The 21,572-nt window shown below is 41.9% G+C and overlaps 1 protein-coding gene across 2 annotated transcripts; it reads right to left on the bottom strand.

Moving 5' to 3' along the window:
• Positions 1-656: 656 nt before the first annotated feature.
• Positions 657-21,442, bottom strand: ARV1 (ARV1 homolog, fatty acid homeostasis modulator). 2 transcript variants are annotated; one of them, XM_010374048.1, is made up of 6 exons: positions 21,212-21,442; positions 12,421-12,540; positions 10,634-10,787; positions 5,264-5,488; positions 3,997-4,143; positions 657-1,114 (listed from the first exon to the last, which is right to left on the bottom strand). In XM_010374048.1, the coding sequence occupies exons 1-5, from the start codon at positions 21,383-21,385 to the stop codon at positions 4,001-4,003; spliced, it is 816 nt and encodes a 271-aa protein (XP_010372350.1). In that variant the 5' UTR covers positions 21,386-21,442; the 3' UTR covers positions 657-1,114; positions 3,997-4,000. The 2 variants fall into 2 exon arrangements, with proteins under 2 accessions (XP_010372350.1, XP_030791455.1); XM_030935595.1 differs by lacking the exons at positions 657-1,114; positions 3,997-4,143 and adding an exon at positions 4,730-4,789.
• Positions 21,443-21,572: the final 130 nt, after the last annotated feature.

The following is a 21,572-nucleotide window of genomic DNA, read 5'->3' as shown; positions in this document are numbered from 1 at the left end:
TTTAACTAGCTGTGCTGGTTTCACAGTCCTTGGGGACAAATTACAAAAGGCTCTTCATAAACCATTTACATGACTTCCTAGTGTCACTGTGAAGCCCCCACTGCTGAGCCTCGTCCAGGTATCTATGTACTTTCAGGCCCTGCACAATCTCCAACACACTCTCCACCCTCTAATTCAACACGTGTTCTTGTTCTCTCTAGCAGGGATACTGGAAAGTTCCTTTCCTTTTCCCTTCCTCTCCAAAGCCCTCCCAACTTCAAATGCTGCAATAGGTGTTGCTACTCTGTACTGCCCGAGCACCCTCTCCCACCTCTTCATTGCACTGCACTGTGATTCTCTACTCATACTTCCGAGTCCAGCACTGCCCAGTAAGCTTCAAGAGGACCATGTCTTATTCACCCCTGTAACCACAGGGTCTGCCACAGAGACAGCAGGTGCTCAGTAAGTATCTGTGGCATGAATAATAATGAAAGAACAAATGAACGAAACAGGGAGAGTGAAAAGGGGAGAGGTGTCATTTGTTTTTAATTACAGCTTTATTCAGATGTAATTTACCCTTGTAAAGTATATAACTCAGTGGTTTTCATTATCATTTATTTTTGGATCACCCAATTTTAAAGATTACCTTAATTACTGAATTGAAAATTTACAAAAACTTGGTTTATTCTGAAATACTTTATTAAAAGCATTTCTATTGTAAGAACACAAAATATTTTAAGCCAGTAACAACATTTAAATTAAAAAGATATAAACATGTCAAAGGAATGAAACCTAGATGTTTTATTATGTGTGAATTATGAGTGCTTACCTGGGCTTGTGTATAACGTATACATCTTCACCTGCTGCATGTCATTTAGTCTCTGCAGGAACATTCTTTGTGTCCGTGTGGGTGTTTCTATATGTGACTGTGAATATCTGTATGTAAATGGCTTGTCTCTTGGGTGCATTTGTGGGGGTGGGTATCCACTGCTATTATCATTGCTCTCTTTTTCAGAAAGTGTTTCCAATCTTTGCTTCATTTTACTCAACAGAAATGAGGAGGTTGGTTTATATTTCATGTCTTTTCTCTTTCAGATACAGCTGGTCATGCCACAGATAGTAAAGAAGAATAAAACTGTGAAAAATAAAGGATGTATTTAGAATGGCACATTCTGCTGAAAAATCAAACTGACAGACACTTACTAGGGCAGGCCCCGAGTTAAGGTGGATACAAAGGAACCTAAGGCATGCCTCTCCCAGCACCAGACTTCTGAGCAGGCTGGGGGAGTGAGGCATAAACACATGAAATTTTAATGCCAGACATAGATGAGTATAAAACATGAGATCATAAAAAACAGTGTAATGGCTTTCAAGTGATTGAAGATATATGACCTTATTTTCCTAACTATAAATTATAATTGACTGTTGGACAAGCAGATGCACTTATGAAAGCAGAAACAAAAGATCTGACCCTGGGGCAATGTCAGAAGTTCTTGGGAAAGTGACTGCTGTAGGTGTTAAGTTGAGCACTAGGAAGTAAATGGAAAAAGTAAGCACTGCAAACTGAAGTTTTTGGAAAGTCTTTACTTATTCCATGGAGAGGCAAAGCTGACCATATTTGGTTAGGTGGAGACGAGCGCCCTGCAGGACCCAAGGAGAGCATAAGGCAAGTTTGGAGAAGAGAGGACCTGTGGTGGATGTGGAACGTAAGTAGGAACATGCCTGGAGAGATCAATTAGGATGACATTATGGAGGGCCACACTAATGCTCAGAGAAAACTAAAGACATTCTTCGGAAAGAGACAAGAAACTCCTATGTCAGCAATCAGATATGATGGAAAAATTGAGAAGGCCCCCAGAAATAGTGCTCCCTGAAGACTCACATGGCAGCAGTATGGGTTGCAGGCTGGTTTGGAGGTGTTAGAACCTTTAGGCAGGAGAGGGTGAGGTCTGAGTGAAAAGACATGAGGAGCATTTCAAGAGAAACACTATCAGAAAAGGACTCTGCTTCAACAGGAGAGTGCAGGTGACACTGAATTCCATATCAGACCTGTGGACACTTGAGGTAATGGCAGGACCGTCCTGGTAGGAGGCAGGGGACCTGGCACAGAGGGGAAGCTGGAGGTATGAGGCCTGGAAGGAAAGTGCACAGTTATGTGCACAGTGAGCGGGGAAGGAAGAGCACTGAGGACAGAATCCTGGCACAGGCAAAGAAGTCGGTGAAGAAAGATCTAACAGGAAGAGACTGGGTGGCCTGTTTCAGGAGGAGCCAGGAGCCAGAGGTTTCTGGAGCAGAGCTAAGGGAGGAGGAGGACTCAGAAAACAAGTGGGAATTGGCTTCCTTGTGTGTTTTTTTTTTTTTTTTTGAGACAGGATCTTGTTGTCACCCAGGCTGGAGTGCAGTGGCGCAATCACAGCTCACTGCAGCCTTAACTTCATGGGCTTAAGCAATCCTCCTACCTCAGCTTCCTGAGTAGCTGGGAGTACAGGTGTATGCCACCATGCCCAGCTATTGTTTTTTTTTTTCTTCCTCCCTGTAAAGATGGGGTCTCACTATGTTGCCCAGGCTGGTCTTGATCTCCTGGGCTCAAGCCATCTTCCTGACTCGCGCCTCCCAAAGTGCTGGGATTACAGACATGAGCTACTGTGCCCTGCTCTCCTTGTGAATTTTAGGAGCATACGTTCAGGAGACTCTGGGTGAAAGTATGTTTTACAAAGAGAAAAGGTAGTGAAGAAAGAGGAGAAGCAGGCTTACATCAACTGTTCTGGAATGAAGAGCTGTGCATGTACGTAGGCAGAGGGGAGGGAGCTGCTATACAGGAGAGAGGGTCAATGAAGCAGTGATATGTCTGAAGACCCAAAAAGGAGGATTAGCTGGGCATGAAGAGAGATTGAGGCAACAGGAATGGAGGAGTGGAAGATGGCGTGTTAGAAGAAGCTTTACAGCCGCTACTTGAAAGGAGGATGTAACAGAGCAAGGAGGGAGAGACCAAAGCGCAGCCTCAACTCTCCCTGATGGGGGTCTGCGTCCCTCTGCTCCAGTGTTTTCCTCACTATCTGGCCCAGCCTTCCGGGATCCTGCCTAAGGTCCTGCTTCCTAACACAGAGGCTGCCATCCACAGTCTGGCTGTGACTGGAGGGAGGGGGACACCCACAGGTCAGAAACAGCCCCAGAGAGGAAGCTGAGCACAACATGAGATAGGAAGGAGAGAAGGAGGAAAGAACGAGGAAGACCGAAGAGGACGTGAAGTGAAGAGGGAAGCTTAAGGAACTTGCGAAGGTCTCACTTCTCAGCAAAGTCAGAGCAGACACAGGGGACGACCAAAACAAAACAACTGAGGTATAGCCCTCTGCTGGAAGGGTCACTGGAGGCGACTATGAAGGCACAGGAGCAGCATGACATCTTCTGAGGTTCTGTGCACTGGCAGAGGTGGCTGCTCAGGAAACACTACGAGGCTCTCTAGGAGACAGGTTGTCTCTAAGACAAACAGCCTTAGCAAAGCATGTATGATGGAAGGCAAAAGGCTGATAGATGCCAAGATACTAACAGAGAAGAGCACAACGCAGCCTACAGGTTCCAGGTGTGGTTAAAAAAGAGGCAAGGCAGGTCAGAAGCAGAGGAAAGTAAGAGGTCAAGAGACTAGAGGTGAGAAAGGCAGCAAAAAGCTGGCATGGGGGAAGGGAGGGTGGAGAATGCTTGGGAAGGGTAGGAGACAGTTTTAGAGTCTACAATCCTAGTAGAATGGGTGGGAGTGGAGGTGTTAGAAAAATTGTGAGGATAGGACTCTAGAAGGAACAAAAACATGGATGTTGATGTCCCAGAGGGTGACAAAAGGAACTAAAGTGAAGACCCCTGGGAGCCATGTACTGAAGTCCTCGAGGAAGATGAGGGTGACCTAGAGGCAATTAGACGCTAGAGAATGGGTTATGTAAGGGCACCGACTTCTTTCGCAATGACATCTGTCTAATTTGAGAAGGCTATATGTCTGAATGCATGAACACCACATGCTTTCAGTACCTCTTCAGAAGTCCTGAGATTTATAGATGGCATAATCACTTCCAACATCCCATTCCATACTCTGGAAGAAGTAGACCATGATGCTTTCCAGCAGTAAGCCACTCACCATGGCCAAGAAGGAGAGCTTTCGGTTGATGTTTAGGGTCACTAGAAAAAAGAAGGCAGCCAATAAGTCCAGAATTAACGAAACGATACTGATATGTAAATTTTGGTGTAGTATGAATTGTTCTGTAAAGCTGTTTTTAGAAAAATCTATTTTTTTTCTTATTAATCTGTGCTGTTATCTTCTCCCACTTTTCTATCTACATGTTTTTAGAGAACCAAAGCCTCTGCTTACAACAAAACACTAAGCCCCTCCTCCTCAAATCAAGTGGTAGATTCCCATGAATATCAAAGGAGAAAACAAAAAATTCTAAGGCTATAAGAGAATAATGACAACAACAAAATGATACTTCCAGTGTCACAGTTTGTAAGATGACAAGCATTCTGATAAAAAGTATCAGGTAATAAGTTCATTTAAAATAGGACTTCGGCCAGGCACAGTGGCTCATGCCTGTTCCCAGCACTTTGGGAGGCCAAGGTGGGCAGACTGCTCGAACCCAGGAGTTCAAGACCAGGCTGGCAACATGTTGAAACCCTGTTTCTACAAAAAATTAGCGGGGTGTGGTGGCATATACCTGTGGCCAGCTTTTCAGGAGGCTGAGGTGGGAGGATCACTTGAGCTCAGGAAGTAGAGGCTGTAGTGAGCTGTGATCATATCACTGCACTCTAGCCTGGGTGACAGAGTGACATCCTGTCTCAAAAAAATAAATAAAATAAAAATAAATAAAATAGCAGTGTGTACAATATATGGGGAAAATGAAGGCACACAGGGCTGCTCTTCCTGGTACAGCAGAAATTGTCCTGGATTGAGATGCAGACACTCAGCAGTCTCTCCTGACTTGATAACTGCCCAGCCATGTAACTCTGGACAAGTCATTTAACCCTCAGAGTCCCAGGAACTCATTCATAAAATCAAATAATGGCTGTTCTACTGACCTCACAGGACACAGATGATGCATATGAGAGCATTTTGAAAACTATAAAGTATTACATGGGTAAATGTGACAAAACACTGAGTACCTGCTACAGAAGTGTTAGGTATTGTTACTATATGATGAAGAATTCCAGTGTTCAACAGGTTATATAAAAACTGCACCCTAGAAACAAGGCTTTAAGCTTTTTATGGGTTGAAAGCTGAGAAGGCAGAATAAACACATAAACATACCTCTAATTGCCTGAAAATTTGATGTTAGAACAAATACTTTAATGAGTTTGAGGCACAGAGGTGTGTAGTCATGTTCCCAAATGACAGCTGGAATCAGCAAGAGTTTTCCGTAGCTAGATAATAATAATGCTTTCAGCAGCAAAATGAAGTTGGGCTTTTTTTTCGCCGTCATGGGCCGTTCTACCCACAGGAAGGTAAAAATGCCAATAAAATAGGCAGTCTGTTCTAAAGAAGAAATGGAAAATAAAAGTATGAATATCCCCATCCAAAATATATCCCCCTAAAAACAAATAAACCCCAGTTCCAAAATACAGCTTAGCAGCTGACTTCATAAGAAATACTTTCTCAAGATCACAATCTCTTTTTCTTCTTCTTCTTCTCCTTCTTTTTTTTTTTTTTAAATAAACTCCTGGCTTTTGTGTCAGATCCTGCTGGTATAATTTCAGAAACATTATCCACTGAAGAAAAAGTAACTCCATTAGAATTGTAATCATCAACTTTCTGAAGTTCCTTGAAGGAAGTAAGATTCTGCTTAAGCATCTTCAGTGTAAGAGCTCTCCAAAGAATAAAACAGGAGAATGGAGGCTTTTCAGTGTGAAAGATGGGACCCATCCTAAGAATGGGATAACACAGGAAGACATTTTTCTTTGTGCATTCTTCCACTATTTAAGTGCCTATTATCCACACGATTTTTAATATTGTTAATTGAGACTTCCTTTACTCATTTTAACGACATTTTAAAATGCAACTCCTTACACTTTCAGAAAGTATTCGTAGGACAGAGTCCAGAGTAGCAGCAGCAATAGTTCCACTGTGTCCTATGGTCAGAACACAGCACAATCTGTTCAGCTTCTATTAACTAGGAATTTAACATCTCTTAACTGTGCTGTAATTTTTATTAGGATTGTGAGTCACCTGATTACCCAACTGTATCCATTCTGAGTGGCCAGTCCCTCATTTTATTTTTTCCCATATAAGCTACGTTATTAGCAGTTTAGGTGTCTGCAGAATTAGGTGTCTCTGGACACACGTATTATATTACAGCAGAAACAACTATCCTCTTTTTTGAACTTAATAAAGCCAAACTAAAGAGGTTCCAAATGTAGGTGGATTAGAATCAATAAAAATAATTTAGGATGGTTAACCTCCATGAAATATGATGTATTTCATGCTGTCTCCCTTCGAAATAACTAAAAGGCTTGTCAGCTACAAGAATTTACTCAGGTAGATTGTAAAGCTTGGATTTTGGATAAAAATAATAATAAATAATTCCTTGAATGAACAAATAGTGAATGAATAGCAAATAACAAGAACCATCTAACAATGGTAGGTTGACTCCTGTCACTGGAGACATTCAAAGCTACAACCTCTCTCAGGAATCTAGACAGAAAGATTTCTTGCACCAGACAAGCTAGACTAGATAACCTCCACATCTTTTAAATTTAGGATTTATGAGATTTACGGAACTACACCAGCCCTCAGGCTCTCATCAATCAAGTCAGTTCAGTAGGAGCTGCTACCTACCTATAGAATACTCCAGTGTGGAAAACACTGAAGGGGGTCGGGAGACTTTCCTCAGTCTCAGCGCTGATAGTGAACCACTGTGAGACTTTGGGAAAATCTATACATCTATGTTTCTGCAGCTATAGATGGGGGAACCCCTAAAGTACCTACCTACCTCAGAGGATGATTGTGAAAATTAAATAATTCCTGTAAAAGCAGTTTTTAAATTATAAAATGCTTTCTTTATGTAAGATATTCTTTTATTTTTTTGAGACAGAGTCTTACTTTGTCGTCCAGGCACGAGTGCAGTGGCATGAACGTGACTCACTGCAGCTTTGATCTCCTGGGCTCAAGTGATCCTCCTGTCTCTGCCCCTCAAGTAGCTGGGACTATAGGCACATGCCACCATGCCCAGCTAAGTTTTGCATTTTTTGTAGAGACAGAGTATTGCCATGTTGCCCAGGCTGGTTTCCAACTTCTGAGCTCAAGCAATCCACCTGTCTTGGCCTCCCAAAGTGCTGGTATTACAGGCATGAGGTACCACGCCCGGCTAAGATATTCTTTTGGACTATACAGTCTAATTAGGGATTAGACTGAGACACATAAAAAAAGTTAAGTAATAGTAGAAAGAAACTTCTGATTAAGCATCAAAATGTCTACTACCGAGTAGTTGCTATAGGAATTCCAACCCATTTAAAAACAAGCCTGGTTTTTAATACTACATACAAAATATGGACATATAACAGTTTATCTTTAGAAATTTTAAGAAGGGCCAGGAGCAGTGGCTGATGCCTGCAGTCTCAGCACTTTGGGAGGCCCATATGGGAGGACTGTTTGAGCCCATGAGTTCAAGGCCAACCTGGGCAACAGAGTAAGATACTGTCTTTATATAATTTTTTAAAAAAATTAGCCGGGCACAGTAGCATGTACCTGTAGTCCCAGCTACTCGACAGATGGAGGCAGGGGGATCCCTCGAGCGCAGGAGCTCCAGGATGCAGTGAGCTATGACTGTGCCACTGCACTCTAGCCTTGGTGACAGAGCAAGACCTTGACTCTTAAAAAAATAAAAATTAAAAAAAATTTTAAGACGCTTTGCTTTAAAGTTTAAAATCATATTAGGTTTTAATTCTTGGGCTAGATGATGTGCTCAAGGATGTTTTTAGTAGTATTATGTTTCATAAGATAAAAAGGCTAACATACTCTAAAAGTCCAAATTGTATATAAAATTATCGATAGACTGGACATCATGGCGGTTAAGCTGTCATAAGCCTTAGTAATTAAATAATAATGGAGGCGGAGAGTTTTCTATGTATTTTCCATGGATATATCTCTAGTACCTAAAGTAGTAACTGGCACCTAATAAGTATTTTAAAAATATTTATTAAGGGAAGGAATAATAATGAATAGTGAATGAATAATCACCGAGTATAACTGATGGTGACTTGCTCAAGTTAGAGTGCATACATGAATGTAGTATGCAATAATTCATTCAATCAGCTGAGCAAATATTTATTAAGCACCTACTATGGGCCAGGCACCTAAGTGCCTGAGCTACAACCGTGACTAAAACAAAGAGCCCTGACCTCATTCAGCTGATGTGTTAGTGGAGAAAGGCACTAACAAAAGATAATAACTTCTGTGGTATGTTAAATGGTAAGTACCATAAGAAAAACAAAGTAGAGCAGGAACAGGAGATCAGGAGTGCCAGGGGAGGTGGTAGCATTGATCAGGGTATACTTAATTGAGAAAGTGTCATTTCAGCAAACTCTTGAGGGGTATGCAGGAGTCAGACATCTGGGCATTAGGGGGACAGGCATTCCAGGCACAGGAAGAGCCACTTCAAAGGCCTTAAGATGGAAGTTTTCCAGTGTTTCTGAAGCAAGTTAACTAGATGGGGAGGGTCAGAGTAGACGTGGGAGACAACAGCTGTGGATAAAATGAGAGACGTACTGGGAGGGGCAGATTCCAGTACAAGGCCCACTGTAAAGACTTCAGCTTGCACTCTGAGTGAAACGGGGAGCTACTATGTTCTAGCACAACAGTGACATGATCTGATTTGGTTGAAAAGGACTACTCTGTGTTGCGTGCAAATACAAGGAGGCTACTGTAGTCACGTAGGTGAAGGATGAGGGTGGCCTGCACCAGGGTGGCAGCCCTGGAGGGAATGGGGAGGAGTAGTAGTATAATAGTAGAAGTGTGGCCGGGCGCAGTGGCTCATGACTGTAATCCTAGCACTTTGGGAGGCAGAGGCAGGCGGATCATGAGGTCAGAAGCTCGAGACTAGCGTGACCAACATGGTGAAGCCCTGTCTCTACTAAAAATACAAAAATTAGCTAGGCATGGTGGTGCGCGGCTGTAATCCCAGCTACTTGGGAGGCTAAGGCAGGAGAATAGACTGAACCCGGGAGGCAGAGGTTGCAGTGAGTCAAGACCGTGCCACTGCACTCCAGCCTGGGCGACAGAGTGAGAGTCCATCTCAAAAAAAAAAAAAAAAAAAAAAGTAGAAGTACTCTGAAGGTGGAGCCAACGGGATTTCCTGATGACCTGACTATGGGGTATCAAAGAAAGAAACACCAGGGATGACTGCAAGGCTTTCTGAATAATGCAACTAAAAGAATGGAGTTACAACTGAGAAGGGGAAGGCTGTGGTAGAGGCAGAGAGATGAGGAGCTTAATTATGGGTATGGTGATTTATTAGATATCCAAGTGGTGATGTTGAGAAGGCAGATGGATGTAGAGTCTAGAGGTCTGGAGAAAGATCTAGATTAGAGATGGACATTTGAGAGTTCTCAGCAGACAGGTTATATGACCAAGAGAGCAAGGGCAGATAGAGAAAAAAAGAGGACAAAAGAAGACACACAGACGAGAAATGTGATATTGGAGTGGACTGGAGACTCAGTATTACTAAAGTAAGATTTCATTATAATCAAAGAGTTGAGAAGCAGAGAAACATGGAACTAGCAATAAAATAGTCACAGAAAGTAGCTCAACACAATTCTGACAATAGGAAAACAATAACTTATGAAGTCAAATTCTGAAAAGCACTTCCTGAACTTAAGGAATTTTGAGAAGTAGCCAAATTCCCTGCATGCAGTCACATAAGTAACAAGTAACAAAAAATAACGAACCCTATAAAATACACTGCATTAGTATAATGGAATTAGTACAATACATTGCGTAATGTCTGGCAATTATCTCTATTAATAAAGATAGGACCTAGGTAACTTTCAGATTGGATAATCAAAACTTAAACATTAAGAATTTTATTGGCCAGGCACAGGGGCTCACACCTGTAATCCCATTGGGAGGCTGAGGTGGGAGGACTGCTTGAGCCCAGGAGTTCAAGACCAGCCTGGGCAACATGGAGAGACCCCCATCTCAACAAAAAATATAAAAATTAGCTGGAGGTGGTGCATGGTGTGGTGGTGCATATCTGTTGTTCCAGCTATCTGGGGGGCTGAGGCAGGAGGATTGCTTGAGCCCAGGAGGTCAGGACTGCAGTGAGCTGTGACTGTGCCACTGCACTCCAGCCTAGGCAACAGAGTGAGACCCTGTCTCCAAAAATATATAATAATAAAAATAAAAGAATTTTATCAACAATATTGTGCTTCAAAATATTTTATGAAACTTTCTAATCTGATAAGCACAACTATTTCCATACCATATATGTTGTAACAAATTTTTAAAAAGCAGGTGATTCAAACACACTCACCTCGTAGGTTAGTAGTGGTGGTGCTGAAAATTCCATCCCAAGTCCCATACTAACTAGCTCTTCTTACCAACGATTAAGACTACATGTCTTAGTTTTAACCAGATTAGTTAAGGAAGAATAGTTAACTAAGAATGGAAAGCGTGGCATCTCCTTACCTAAAGCAGCAATCGCAAACATTCTATAGAAATCCCATTCCTTAGCATATCTGATCAAGTCGTCAGGGGCAGTATTCTGGTTGGAATCTTGAAGCTGCCACCACCTCAGGTATGCTTCACAAAGCAAACAAAATATGCAGAGTTTTCCATGGATCTGATAGTCAAAGACATTGCCATTCAATTAGGTAATGAAACAGTTGCACTAATATCAACAGGTAGAGAGTATTTGTGGCATCCCACCTAGTCACTTTTCAAATTCAGAACTGCCCAACTAAGTGGCTAATTGTAGTCATTTTGTAATCAGTGGGTTTTAATCAGCAATGTCCACCAGAAGCACATGGGGAGATTTCTTCAAAATTTAAATGTCTAAGCCCCGGTCCTGATTCAGAATCTTTATAGTAAAACATAGACATCTATATTTTGAAACAGTTCTGGGGGGATTCTAATGTGTACCCCTAGTTAAGAATCACTGCTTTAAATAATAGTTCACCTTTCATTACACATTTTTGACTTCTGTCCTTTCCACAGAATCAAGCAAAAAACTTATGTGATTCATGTATATGTGGGAACAGCAATAAGAGAACAGATTTAATCTGAAGATTCCATGATATTGAATAAGAAACTATTAGTCTGAACATCAGTTTTTAAAAAATACCTCTGCCTGGATGAGTATGATTCAATATATTAAAAGAGAACAAATAAAATCTGGAAGTTCTTAAGAGTCTGAAATTTTGGCTAAAATAAAAAATACTAGGCAACAAAAATTGGCTTTTTTCTATGTAGTCCTCCTTCAGGTTGAACTTTCTTCATCAAAACAAAGTGAGGAAGAGGCTGGGCACAGTGGCTTATGCCTGTAATCCCAATACTTTGGGAGGCAGAGGTGGGCGGATCACTTGAGGTCAGGAGTTCCAGACTAGCCTGGTCAACATGGTGAAACCCCATCTTTAATAAAAATACAAAAATTAGCTGGGCATGGTGATGCATGCCTGTAATCCCAGCAACTTGGGAGGCTGAGGTAGGAGAATCACTTGAACCCCAGAGGTGGAGGCTGCAGTGAGCCAAGATCACACCACTGCACTCCAGCCTGGGTGACACAGCAAGACTCTGTCTCAAAAATAAATAAATAAATAAATAACAGGATGCCCAGTTAAATTTGAGTTTCACATACAGCATGAATAAATTTTTATTGTGTAAGTATGTTCCATGCAATATTTGGGATATTCTTACACTAAAAAATTAATTCGTGGTGTATATGAAACTCAAATTTAATTGACTGTCCTGTATGTTATCTGTCAACTCTACCCAAACTATTAAAGAGTTCACAATTCTATTCAACTTTATAAATCAGGACTTTGATTAAACTGAATGTTATTTATCTTATACATTCCTTTAATAGCAAAGTATAAAATGCAATAAATTATATTTTTAAAAACATTTTTCTTTTAATGTTTGCTTACCTCATTTAGGTATAATTCTCTCCCTACTTGGATATGTCTAATTGTATTCTGTTAAAAACCAGTGATGATTGTTTCCATTTACTAGCAGGTAATTCAGATTATGGCTTGTCAGTTTCCTGCCAGTGACCACATTCTTAAACACTCACTGAGCATTATGCACTTTCTAAAATCAACATCTATTATTTCTAGAAACTTCCAGATACGTTGCAATAAAAGACTTAAGTTAGAATTTTTCTCTTTTATAATATTCTTTACTTCTGCTTAAAATTCTTATTTTTTAAAATGCAACAGCATCAAATAAAATTAAAAAATAAAATGATCGCAACTTACATTTATTTGAGTATTGAAAAGAATATGTCTGTAGGCCTGAGCTTTGCACAATATAGCATTAATCAAGATGATAACAGGATCATACTCGATATATTTGTCTACAGGTTTCTGGCAGGATTTCTGAAATAATGCAGGATAATATTAGAACAAGCAAATGTATACTTTCTGAAATCCTCAAGGATTCCAAAACAGCAGAGTCTATTTTGGACACATATAGCAATATTTCCATATTAGCAATTATTTATATAAACTTCCATTCAGATACACAATGTTCGTCTATATAAGAAAGGGTTTCAGAAAGGACTAAATATAATCTTCTAGGCTAGGAATATTAATATTTTAACCTCGTATTCAAGAAGCTAAAAATATATCTAATTTAAAGATTGAGTTTAGGCAGGAAAGTATTCCGGAAGATTTTACTTTCAATCTATACAGACTCTATGTCTAATTCTACTTTCAATTTGTAGGAATTATTATAAAATAAATACATTTATAATGCACTTTCATTGATAAATTATTGCCTCTTGGCTAGATGCCCCTGACTTTATGGTTCTTGGCACATGATTTGGAGAAAAGTACTCAGCAAAGTTACTTTGTCCCCAGAACTACTGAGAGCTGCAAGCAGGTAAAGAATGGGGCACGATTCCAAAGATCCTGAGGTGGCCGATAACAGGGGAAGCCTGGGTTTTTCTCCAGTAACATCAAGGATATGGAAAGAAAATGGTTTTTCTCTGCTAGAGTAGAGGCAATGGAGAGTGCTGGGCTGTGTAAGGAACTAGGTTGTGCAGCCTAGATCTAGGTTCCAAAATCAAGGCTCCCTTGGCTCTTAGCAGTTCACATTAAATGGCTTTTTTCCCCTTGAAGGGTCACCAATTTAGAGTTCAGATTCTCTAGACACATGTGATTACAATGTTACCAAATCCCCACACCATTAGAACATAAAAAATGCAGGTATACACAAACAAGCTCATTAGAAATGTGACCTCTAAAGCAGTACTAGTCACAAAGTTGCATCAAAGCTACTATTCACTTTATAAAACTACAGCAGTACTCCCACAGCCACAGTTTTGCTTTCTGCAGTTTGTAACCTGAGGTCAACAGCATTCTGAAAATTAAATGGAAAAATCCAGAAATAATCCTAAGTTTTAAATTGCATGCTGTCCTGCTCCACTGCCCGGGATGTGAATCATCCCTTTGTCTAGTGTGTCCACGTTGCAGATGCTCCTCGCCTGTTAGCCACCTGGTTGCTGTCCAGGTTAACAGGATTAAGGATCGTACTATTGCAGTGCTTGTGGTTCAAGTCACCCTTCTTTGACTCAACATTGGCCCCAAAGCACGAGAGTAGTGATGCTGGCAATTTTACAGCCAAAGAGAAGCTGTAAAATGCTTTAAGTGAAAAGGTGAAAGTTCTCAGCTAATAAGGAAAAAAACAATCTTATGCTGAGGTTAAGATCTATGGTAAGAATGAATCTTCTACCTGTGCAACTGTAAAGAAAATAAAGTGTGCTAGTTTTGCTGTGGCGTTTCATACTGCAAAAATTAAGGCCACAGTATGTGAGAAGTGCTGAGATGGAAAAGGCAGGGCCAGGTGCCATGGTTCACATCTGTAATACCAGCACTTTGGGAGTCTGAGGTGAGAGGATCACTTGAAGCCAGAAGTTCGAGCCCATCCTGGGCAACAAAGCAAGACTGTCTCTGTCTCTCTCTCAAAAAAAAAAAAGAAAGATAGGAAAAGTATTACATTTGTGGATGGAAGGCATGAACAGAAATGTGTTCCAACTGATGGTAATCGAGTTCCATACTATCTATGGTTTCAGGCACTCATTGTGGGTCCTGGAATTTATCCCCCAAAGAGAATGGGGACTACTGGAATGGCTACAATTCAAATGCATAACATTTGGAAACTTTGAGAAGATAAAATAGAAGAGTTGCGAGTATAAAAACATTCTAGGCTGGCCTTTTAACTACGTTCAAGTGCTGGAAGAAAAATGAAGTGCACTGAAGAATACTGACCCTGCAATTCAAATGTAATAAAAAATTGGATGTGTTCCCAATTTAAATAGTTTCTCCACTTCATTTGCGTCATTACAGGAATAGGTATGTTTTCCAGTTACCAAGTGATCCAATGAAGGGAGATGTGCTGTTACCTCAAACTTAATTCTGCTTAATCAGGGCTGGGTGCGGTGGCTCATGCCTGTAATCCCAGCACTTTGGGAGGCCAAGGTGGGCAGATCATGAGGTCACGAGATTGAGACCATCCTGGCTAATATGGTGAAACCCTATCTTTACAAAAAAAAAAAAAAAAATACAAAAAATTAGCCGTGTGTGGTGGCGGGTGCCTGTAGTCCCAGCTACTTGGGAGGCTGAGGCAGGAAAATGGGGCGTGAACCTGGGAGGTGGAGCTTGCAGTGAGCCAGAGTTCACGCCACTGTACTCCAGTCTGAGCGACAGAGCAAAATTCCGTCTCAAAAAAAACCAAAAAAAAAAAAAAATCTGCTTAATCAAACTGAGGCATAAGGAGTTAATATTTTTGCAGTTCTTTATCTGAGCAAGGAATAAGCCAGCATCTAAACAGAAGCCCCAGAATCAGAAATTCCATGTCCATGACAAAGAGCCGTTTGATATGTCTCCCTCGGCTACTCACGTGGAACATATCTCCTTCCTTTCTACATGCAAGATTGGGACACCAGAGAGGCTGCTTCATGTTAAAATGGAAACCCTAAGAAGTCAGGGGTCCTCTTTCTGTCCTTTAAATGTTCTCTAAAACCCATTTTTGGACAGCATCACAAGTCTAAGGCTGGGGATTTGGACAATACTTGGAAGGAGGTAGGCAGAAACCAACACCAGGAGACACAGCAGCTGTTATTCCTTTTGCATTTATCTGTTTGACAAATGTCTTTGGAGTTGCTATCACATGCATAACAATCGCTCTCTTATCTTGGCCATTTTATGGACCAGGAACTTGCAAGGTGCTAGATAACTCACCTTCAGCCACAGTTTCTATCCTCAAGGACCTAACAGTTTAGAAGCAGAAGACAAACATGCCTCTATGATATGGTCTGATGATCACAGTTCATCAGACTATGTAGCATCCAACGGCTACAATGGGATGAGCACAGGGTGACATGAAATCAAACAGAGGAGGCAGCTTCTGGTAGTATGTGATATCCTGTGTTCTTTGCCCATTACCCTTCTTAGCATTCGGCATGTTTTATAAATGCTGAGAAGTCATTAGAATTCGCTGGTTCCCTCTTAGTTTACACCGCACTTTCCTTGTTCTCCCTCTGTTATTTGCTTTTCCCTTAAGTGCTGCTTGCAACTTCCTTTCCCTCTGCCTTCACCTTGAATGTAAAAACTACACACACACACACACACACACACACACACACACACACACGCACACACGAAACAAACAAATGTAGATATCGCAAAACAGACCACTGGGAGTCGTATTTATTCAATTTAGTATATATGTTTCTTTTCTTTTCTTTCCTTTTTGAGACAAGGTCTCACTCTGTCGCCCAGGCCTGGAGTGCAGTGGTGGGATCTTGTCTCACTACAGTCTCTGCCTCCTGGGCTCAAGCGAACCTCCCACCTCAGCCTCCTGAGTAGTTGGGCCTACAGGCATGTGCCACCACCATGCCCAGCTGATTTTTGTAGTTTAGTAGACAGGTGGGGCGCAGGCGGTGGTCTCACCAAGTTGCCCAGGCTGGTCTTGAACTCCTGACCTCAAGTGATCTGCCATTTAGTCTCCCAGTGCTGGGATTATAGGTGTGAACCATCATGCCTGCCCAGATTTAGCAACTATGTTTCTTATGTTTCTTATTTTGGCAAAATTGTTTCATTTACTACTTTATAGGCAAGTATCCTGAAAAGAGAAAAATCTTCCTCTAAAGAATTCCTACAACACAAGGACCAAGCATACTCTGGGAATTCAGGCTGCTTCCACCACCTGTCTCAACATGGATATGACTTCCTCTGTCCTGCTGTGTTCTCCAATGCCTGACGAATCAGATCTCTTTTAGAATATAAATCAGCCAAACTACTTTTTTTCTTAAATATTCCTGCTGTTTCCTTCCTGTCATCTCTTTTTTTTTTTTTTTTTTTTGAGACGGAGTCTCGCTCTGTCGCCGGGGCTGGAGTGCAGTGGCCGGATCTCAGCTCACTGCAAGCTCCGTCTCCCGGGTTTATGCCTTTCTCCTGCCTCAGCCTCCGAGTAGCTGGGACTACAGGCGCCCGCCACCTCACCCGGCTAGTTTTTTGTATTTTTTAGTAGAGACGGGGTTTCACCGTGTTAGCCAGGATGGTCTCGATCTGACCTCGTGATCCACCCGTCTCAGCCTCCCAAAGTGCTGGGATTACAGGCTTGAGCCACCGCGCCCGGCTCTTCCTGTCATCTCTAGGAGCATTCCCTTCCCTTCTTTAAGTCTTTAAGCTCCTCAAGGATAGGGCCGTGTCTTATTCATCTTCACATCTAGGATCCCAAGGGTGGGTGCTGAAGGAAATGCAAACTTAGGAGAATCTTATAGGAGTTTTGTTTTGTTAACATAATAACGAATGTATTAAATATCTGTGCACTTAAAATAAGCCAAGCCCTATAGTAAATACAAAGTACTGTATCTTTTTTTTTTTTTTTTGAGACAGAATCTCACTCTGTCGTCCAGGCTGGAGTGCAATGGTGCAATCTCAGCTTCACTGCAAACTCTGCCTCCTGGGTTCAAGCGATTCTCCTGCCTCAGCCTCCCAAGTAGCTGGGATTACAAGCATGCACCACCACGCGTGGCTAATTTTTGTACTTTTAGAGAGAGAGGGTTTCACCGTGTTGGTCAGGCTGGTCTTGAACTCCTGATCTCATGATCCGCCTGCCTCAGCCTCCCAAGTAGCTGGGATTACAAGCATGCACCACCACGCCTGGCTAATTTTTGTACTTTTAGAGAGAGAGGGTTTCACCGTGTTGGTCAGGCTGGTCTTGAACTCCTGATCTCATGATCCGCCTGCCTTGGCCTCCCAACGTGCTGGGATTACAGGTGTAAGCCACCGTGCTTGGCCAAAAGTACTGTATCTTTAAGCATACTTATAATAAATTGTGAAGAGCTGAAGCAGCAGGATTGGCTAAAAGCAAGGGACATATGATATATTAGACAGAGGAAAGAGAAACACAAAAAGGCAAGCAGGGAGGAATGGCAGTGAAAAAACAAGCAGAGCAAAAGGAAAGGAGACTGGGATGAAAAATACAGGTGAGCGATCAGGCTGAGTACCTTGCTGACTCCAAGTTTGGTAGGGAAGAGACCAAAGTATGTATGAGTAAGCACTTAGAAACTCTGGAGATTATGTTACAACAAATGGTCTCATGTCTAAAAACTTCTTACTTTTTGTATCTCAGAGGTTGGAGAGCTTTTAAAATAATTTGTCACTTCATGGTTTAATTTTTTAGTCTGGCATCAACGAAATGATTTTTCCTGAGTCGTGCTATTATCGCCTGAAGTTTAGTATGCATTAGTATGATAGTGACAAGGCCATTACAAACTCTGTCTCATTATGGAATGACTGTGGACAATAACGAATCCATAAAGTACTGTGCCACCATTCAATACTCCAAATATAACTCCAAAATCCATCTCCTGGGAGAAAGAGTATGATGTTAGGGAACAAAGGGGAGGGGGGAAGTGAATGTTGACCTAAACAGCTATCCAATAATTATTTTGCCTTTCCATAAACAAAACAAATACCTGTTGTTTAGCAAAGGGATTTTGTTAGCTTAATGCCAACAAAAAAGAGATTTTTTGTATTTTTAAAGACTACTAAAATGCATATACAAATACTAGCTTTTCTTCAGATCATATTCAGTTATGTGGTTATCATCTTCCAAATGAACCATTTAATTGGACCAGTCCAAAAGTTATTAAGTTTAGACCACATATGAGATCTTGTTCTCTTCCTCCCCTGGATGGCCAAGCATATGCTAATCTAAAAACCTGGAAGGGATACATTTATTCAACAGATGTTTACTGAGTGGCTACCAAATGTCAGTCGCTGTTCTGAGTGATACAGCTACGTTAATGAATAAAACAGACAGAATATCTGTCCTTGTGTAAATTACCTTCCAGTAGGAGAAGATACACAGCACAAAGTCAATTATATACAAGATTACAAGCAGATAGGTGTTATAGAGAAAGATAAAGCTGGGAAGCCTATCATACTTTTCAATAGGGTAGTCAGAGTAGACTCTCTGAGATGTTTGAAGGAGGTAAGGGAATTAGTCACACAGATACCTGATAGAAGAGTGCTCCAGGCATTGTGCAAACGCCCTGAGAAAGGAACCTGCCTAGTTTGAGAAACACCAGGAGGCCAGTGGGACTGCCGTAAAATAAGGAAGGGGAAGAGTAGCAGGAGACTACATAGGGCCTTATAAGCCAGTTCAGGGATTCTGGCCTTAACTCTGAGATGGAAAATCATCAGAAAGTTTTGGTCAAAGGAATGATATGATCTAAATTATATTTTTCAAGGATCAGTCCCTGGGTACTGCGTGGAGAGAAGACTGAAGAGGTGCAATGATGATGTAGGGAGACCAGATAGGAGTTACAATAGTTCGGGTAGACATGATGGTGGCTTGGACGAGGATTGTAGCAGCAGGAGTAGTGAGAAGTAGTGGATTCTGAACATAATTTGAAGACAGAACAGGATTTGCTGAATAACTGAATATGGGATGTGAGAGGAAGAGTAGAAATAGGGATGACACCAAGGTTTCTTGGTTTTAGGAGTTACAATGGTAAAGTTGCCACTAACTGTGATGGGTATATGTGAGCTGTCTATTGAAATCCACGTGGAGAAGTCAAGTAGGTAGTTGGACATTTAAATCTGGAGTTTAGGGAAGAGGTTCAGGGTAGAAATATAAATTTGGAAATTGTCCAAATGTTGACGGTATATAAAGCCATGAGACAGAATGAGCTCTTCCAGGGAAAGCATGCAGACAGAAGGAGGCCCAATGACTACGCCTTGGAATACACCATGATTAAGAGCTAAGGGAGGTGAAGCAAAAGCAGAAAGGAGATTGAGGGGTAATAGCCAGTGAAGTAAGAAGACAATAAGAAGAGTACTGAGTCCTGGGAAGTGCACACAGCATTTCAAGGAGGAGGAAGTAATGAGGTAAAATGCTGACGATCATTAACCGAGAATCGACTACTGGATTTAGCAAAGTGGAAGTGGTGATCTTAACAAGAACAGTTTCTAATGAAATGTGGGCGCGAATGTGACTAAAGCAGGTTCAAGAGAAACTAGGAAAGGAAATAGACAGTACAAACATAACTTAGAAGGTCTGCTTTCTTATTAAGAAGAAAAAGAGCAGAAGCTAAAGGGGGAAGTGGCAGCAAGCGTATTTTGTTGGTGGTGTTGGTTTTTTTATTTTTTTTGATGGAAGAAGTATGCATGCTGGTGGGCATGATCCAGCAGAAGGCAGAAGGCAAGAATACAGTAAAGAAATAACAAATGCTAGTATTGGGTTTATGTTGGTTTATGTTGTTGCAAACCTGGTGGAAGTTCTCTTCTGTTTTCGCGGTGGCTCACGCCTGTAACCCTAGCACTTTGGGAGGCCGAGGTGCGTGGATCATTTGAGGTCAGCAGTTCGAGACCAGCCTGGTCAACACGGTGAAACCTGGTCTCTACTAAAAATACAAAAATTAGCCCGTCGTGGTGGTGCGGGACTGTAATCCCAGCTACTCGGGAGGCTGAGACAGGAGAATCGCTTGAACTCGGGAGGCAGAGGTTGTCGTGAGCTGAGATTGCCCCACTGCACTCCAGCCTGGGTGACAGAGGAAGACCCCATCTCAAAAAAAAAAAAAAAAGAACAAAAACGAAATAAGATTGCCAGACAGCATGAAAGGCCTACATGAGGTTAATGGTCACAAATTTGTTTTCCCCCAGCAACGTACTGCTGCATGGGTACAGGGACAAGACCCGGCAATATGTTGGATTTAACAAGGGCTGACATTTTGACAAAGGAGGGAAAGCATTTGAGAGAGGAACAGGAAATTGAGGGTGTATGCACCAGAACGTTATGTGGTTGACAGATTATATAGGTATACACTCAGTTTGTCTATTCTCTTGTATATTACTACAGACCATAATTTACTAAAGAGATTATTAGAAAATCACAAGATCTGAAATGGGACAAAAATGTACTCTCTATTCTGTGACACGTTTTTTGCTAATTAATACCCCCAAAGAACCTCCAACTTTGTAGACTCTTTAAACATAGGATTATTCCCTCTTAATAAACTACGAACACCTTGAAATGAGAATTTTTACTTCCTCACTTTTGGGTTTTGTACCACCAACGTCTAGCATAGTGCTTTGTACACAGTAGACATTCAATAACTACAATTGACGAAACCTTTAAAAAGCATCGTAGGTGGATTCAACATGAGTTGTGGAGGGTAAGGATGGTACCATCTCTCTGTCAAAGGGAGAAGAGCTACAAGGAAGTAGCTTTGGCATGAACCAAAATGTCAACCGAATTGATCTTTAAATTTCTCTGCAAAATGCCCACATCTACCTCTGCCTGCCGGTCCGGTCCTTTCGCCAGGTTAGGTCGTATCACCCAAATATGCCCCAGGATGAGAAAAGCGCTGTTGGGTAGCTGACTTCTCTATCAGTACAGATATTCATGCAAAGACCCCGGGCGGGAATATCAACTACCGAACTAAAGACTGTATCAGAGGACCCTGCTCCTCGCGGTCCCCAAATCCCGCCGCGCCATTTTCTTCTCAAGGACACCCCACACCTGACAACTCACACAGATGGTTATCTTCAGCACACCGTGGTTATAGTCTCGGTACAACTCTTTGGCCTCCTGGTTGCATTCGATGCACCTGTACTGGCAGGAGGCCGAGGCAGCAGTAGGAGTCGCTGCCACCCCATCCATATTCCCTTTCCCCTGCTGCAGCCCGCTCCGCCCGCCGTTGCCCATTTCCACTCAGCTGCAGCCCAGAACTTCCGATTCTGTGGCGGGTAAGACGTCAGACGCCAGACCGGAAGATTTGCGCCGCGCGGGGCTTTTCGGGATTCGTAGTCCCAGCACCGGCAAGGTGGCCCGAGGCTGGTCGAGCTGGGACTACCATTCCCAGCACACAATGCTTCTCCCTTTGCCCCACCCC

The sequence above is a fragment of the Rhinopithecus roxellana genome, chromosome 8 (assembly GCF_007565055.1).
Source record: "Rhinopithecus roxellana isolate Shanxi Qingling chromosome 8, ASM756505v1, whole genome shotgun sequence".
Taxonomy (NCBI): Eukaryota; Metazoa; Chordata; class Mammalia; order Primates; family Cercopithecidae; genus Rhinopithecus; species Rhinopithecus roxellana.
This window is presented reverse-complemented; position numbering and strand designations above follow the sequence as displayed.

Excerpts from the sequence above, each read along its gene's own strand:
- ARV1 (XM_010374048.1), bottom strand. The coding sequence starts at position 21,385 with ATGGGCAACGGCGGGCGGAGCGGGCTGCAGCAGGGGAAAGGGAATATG. Across the intron at positions 12,541-21,211 it reads TGCTGAAGATAACCATCTGT|AAATCCTGCCAGAAACCTGT; the intron begins GTGAGTTGTCAG and ends GCATTATTTCAG. Across the intron at positions 10,788-12,420 it reads TTTTCAATACTCAAATAAAT|ATCCATGGAAAACTCTGCAT; the intron begins GTAAGTTGCGAT and ends TTTGACTATCAG.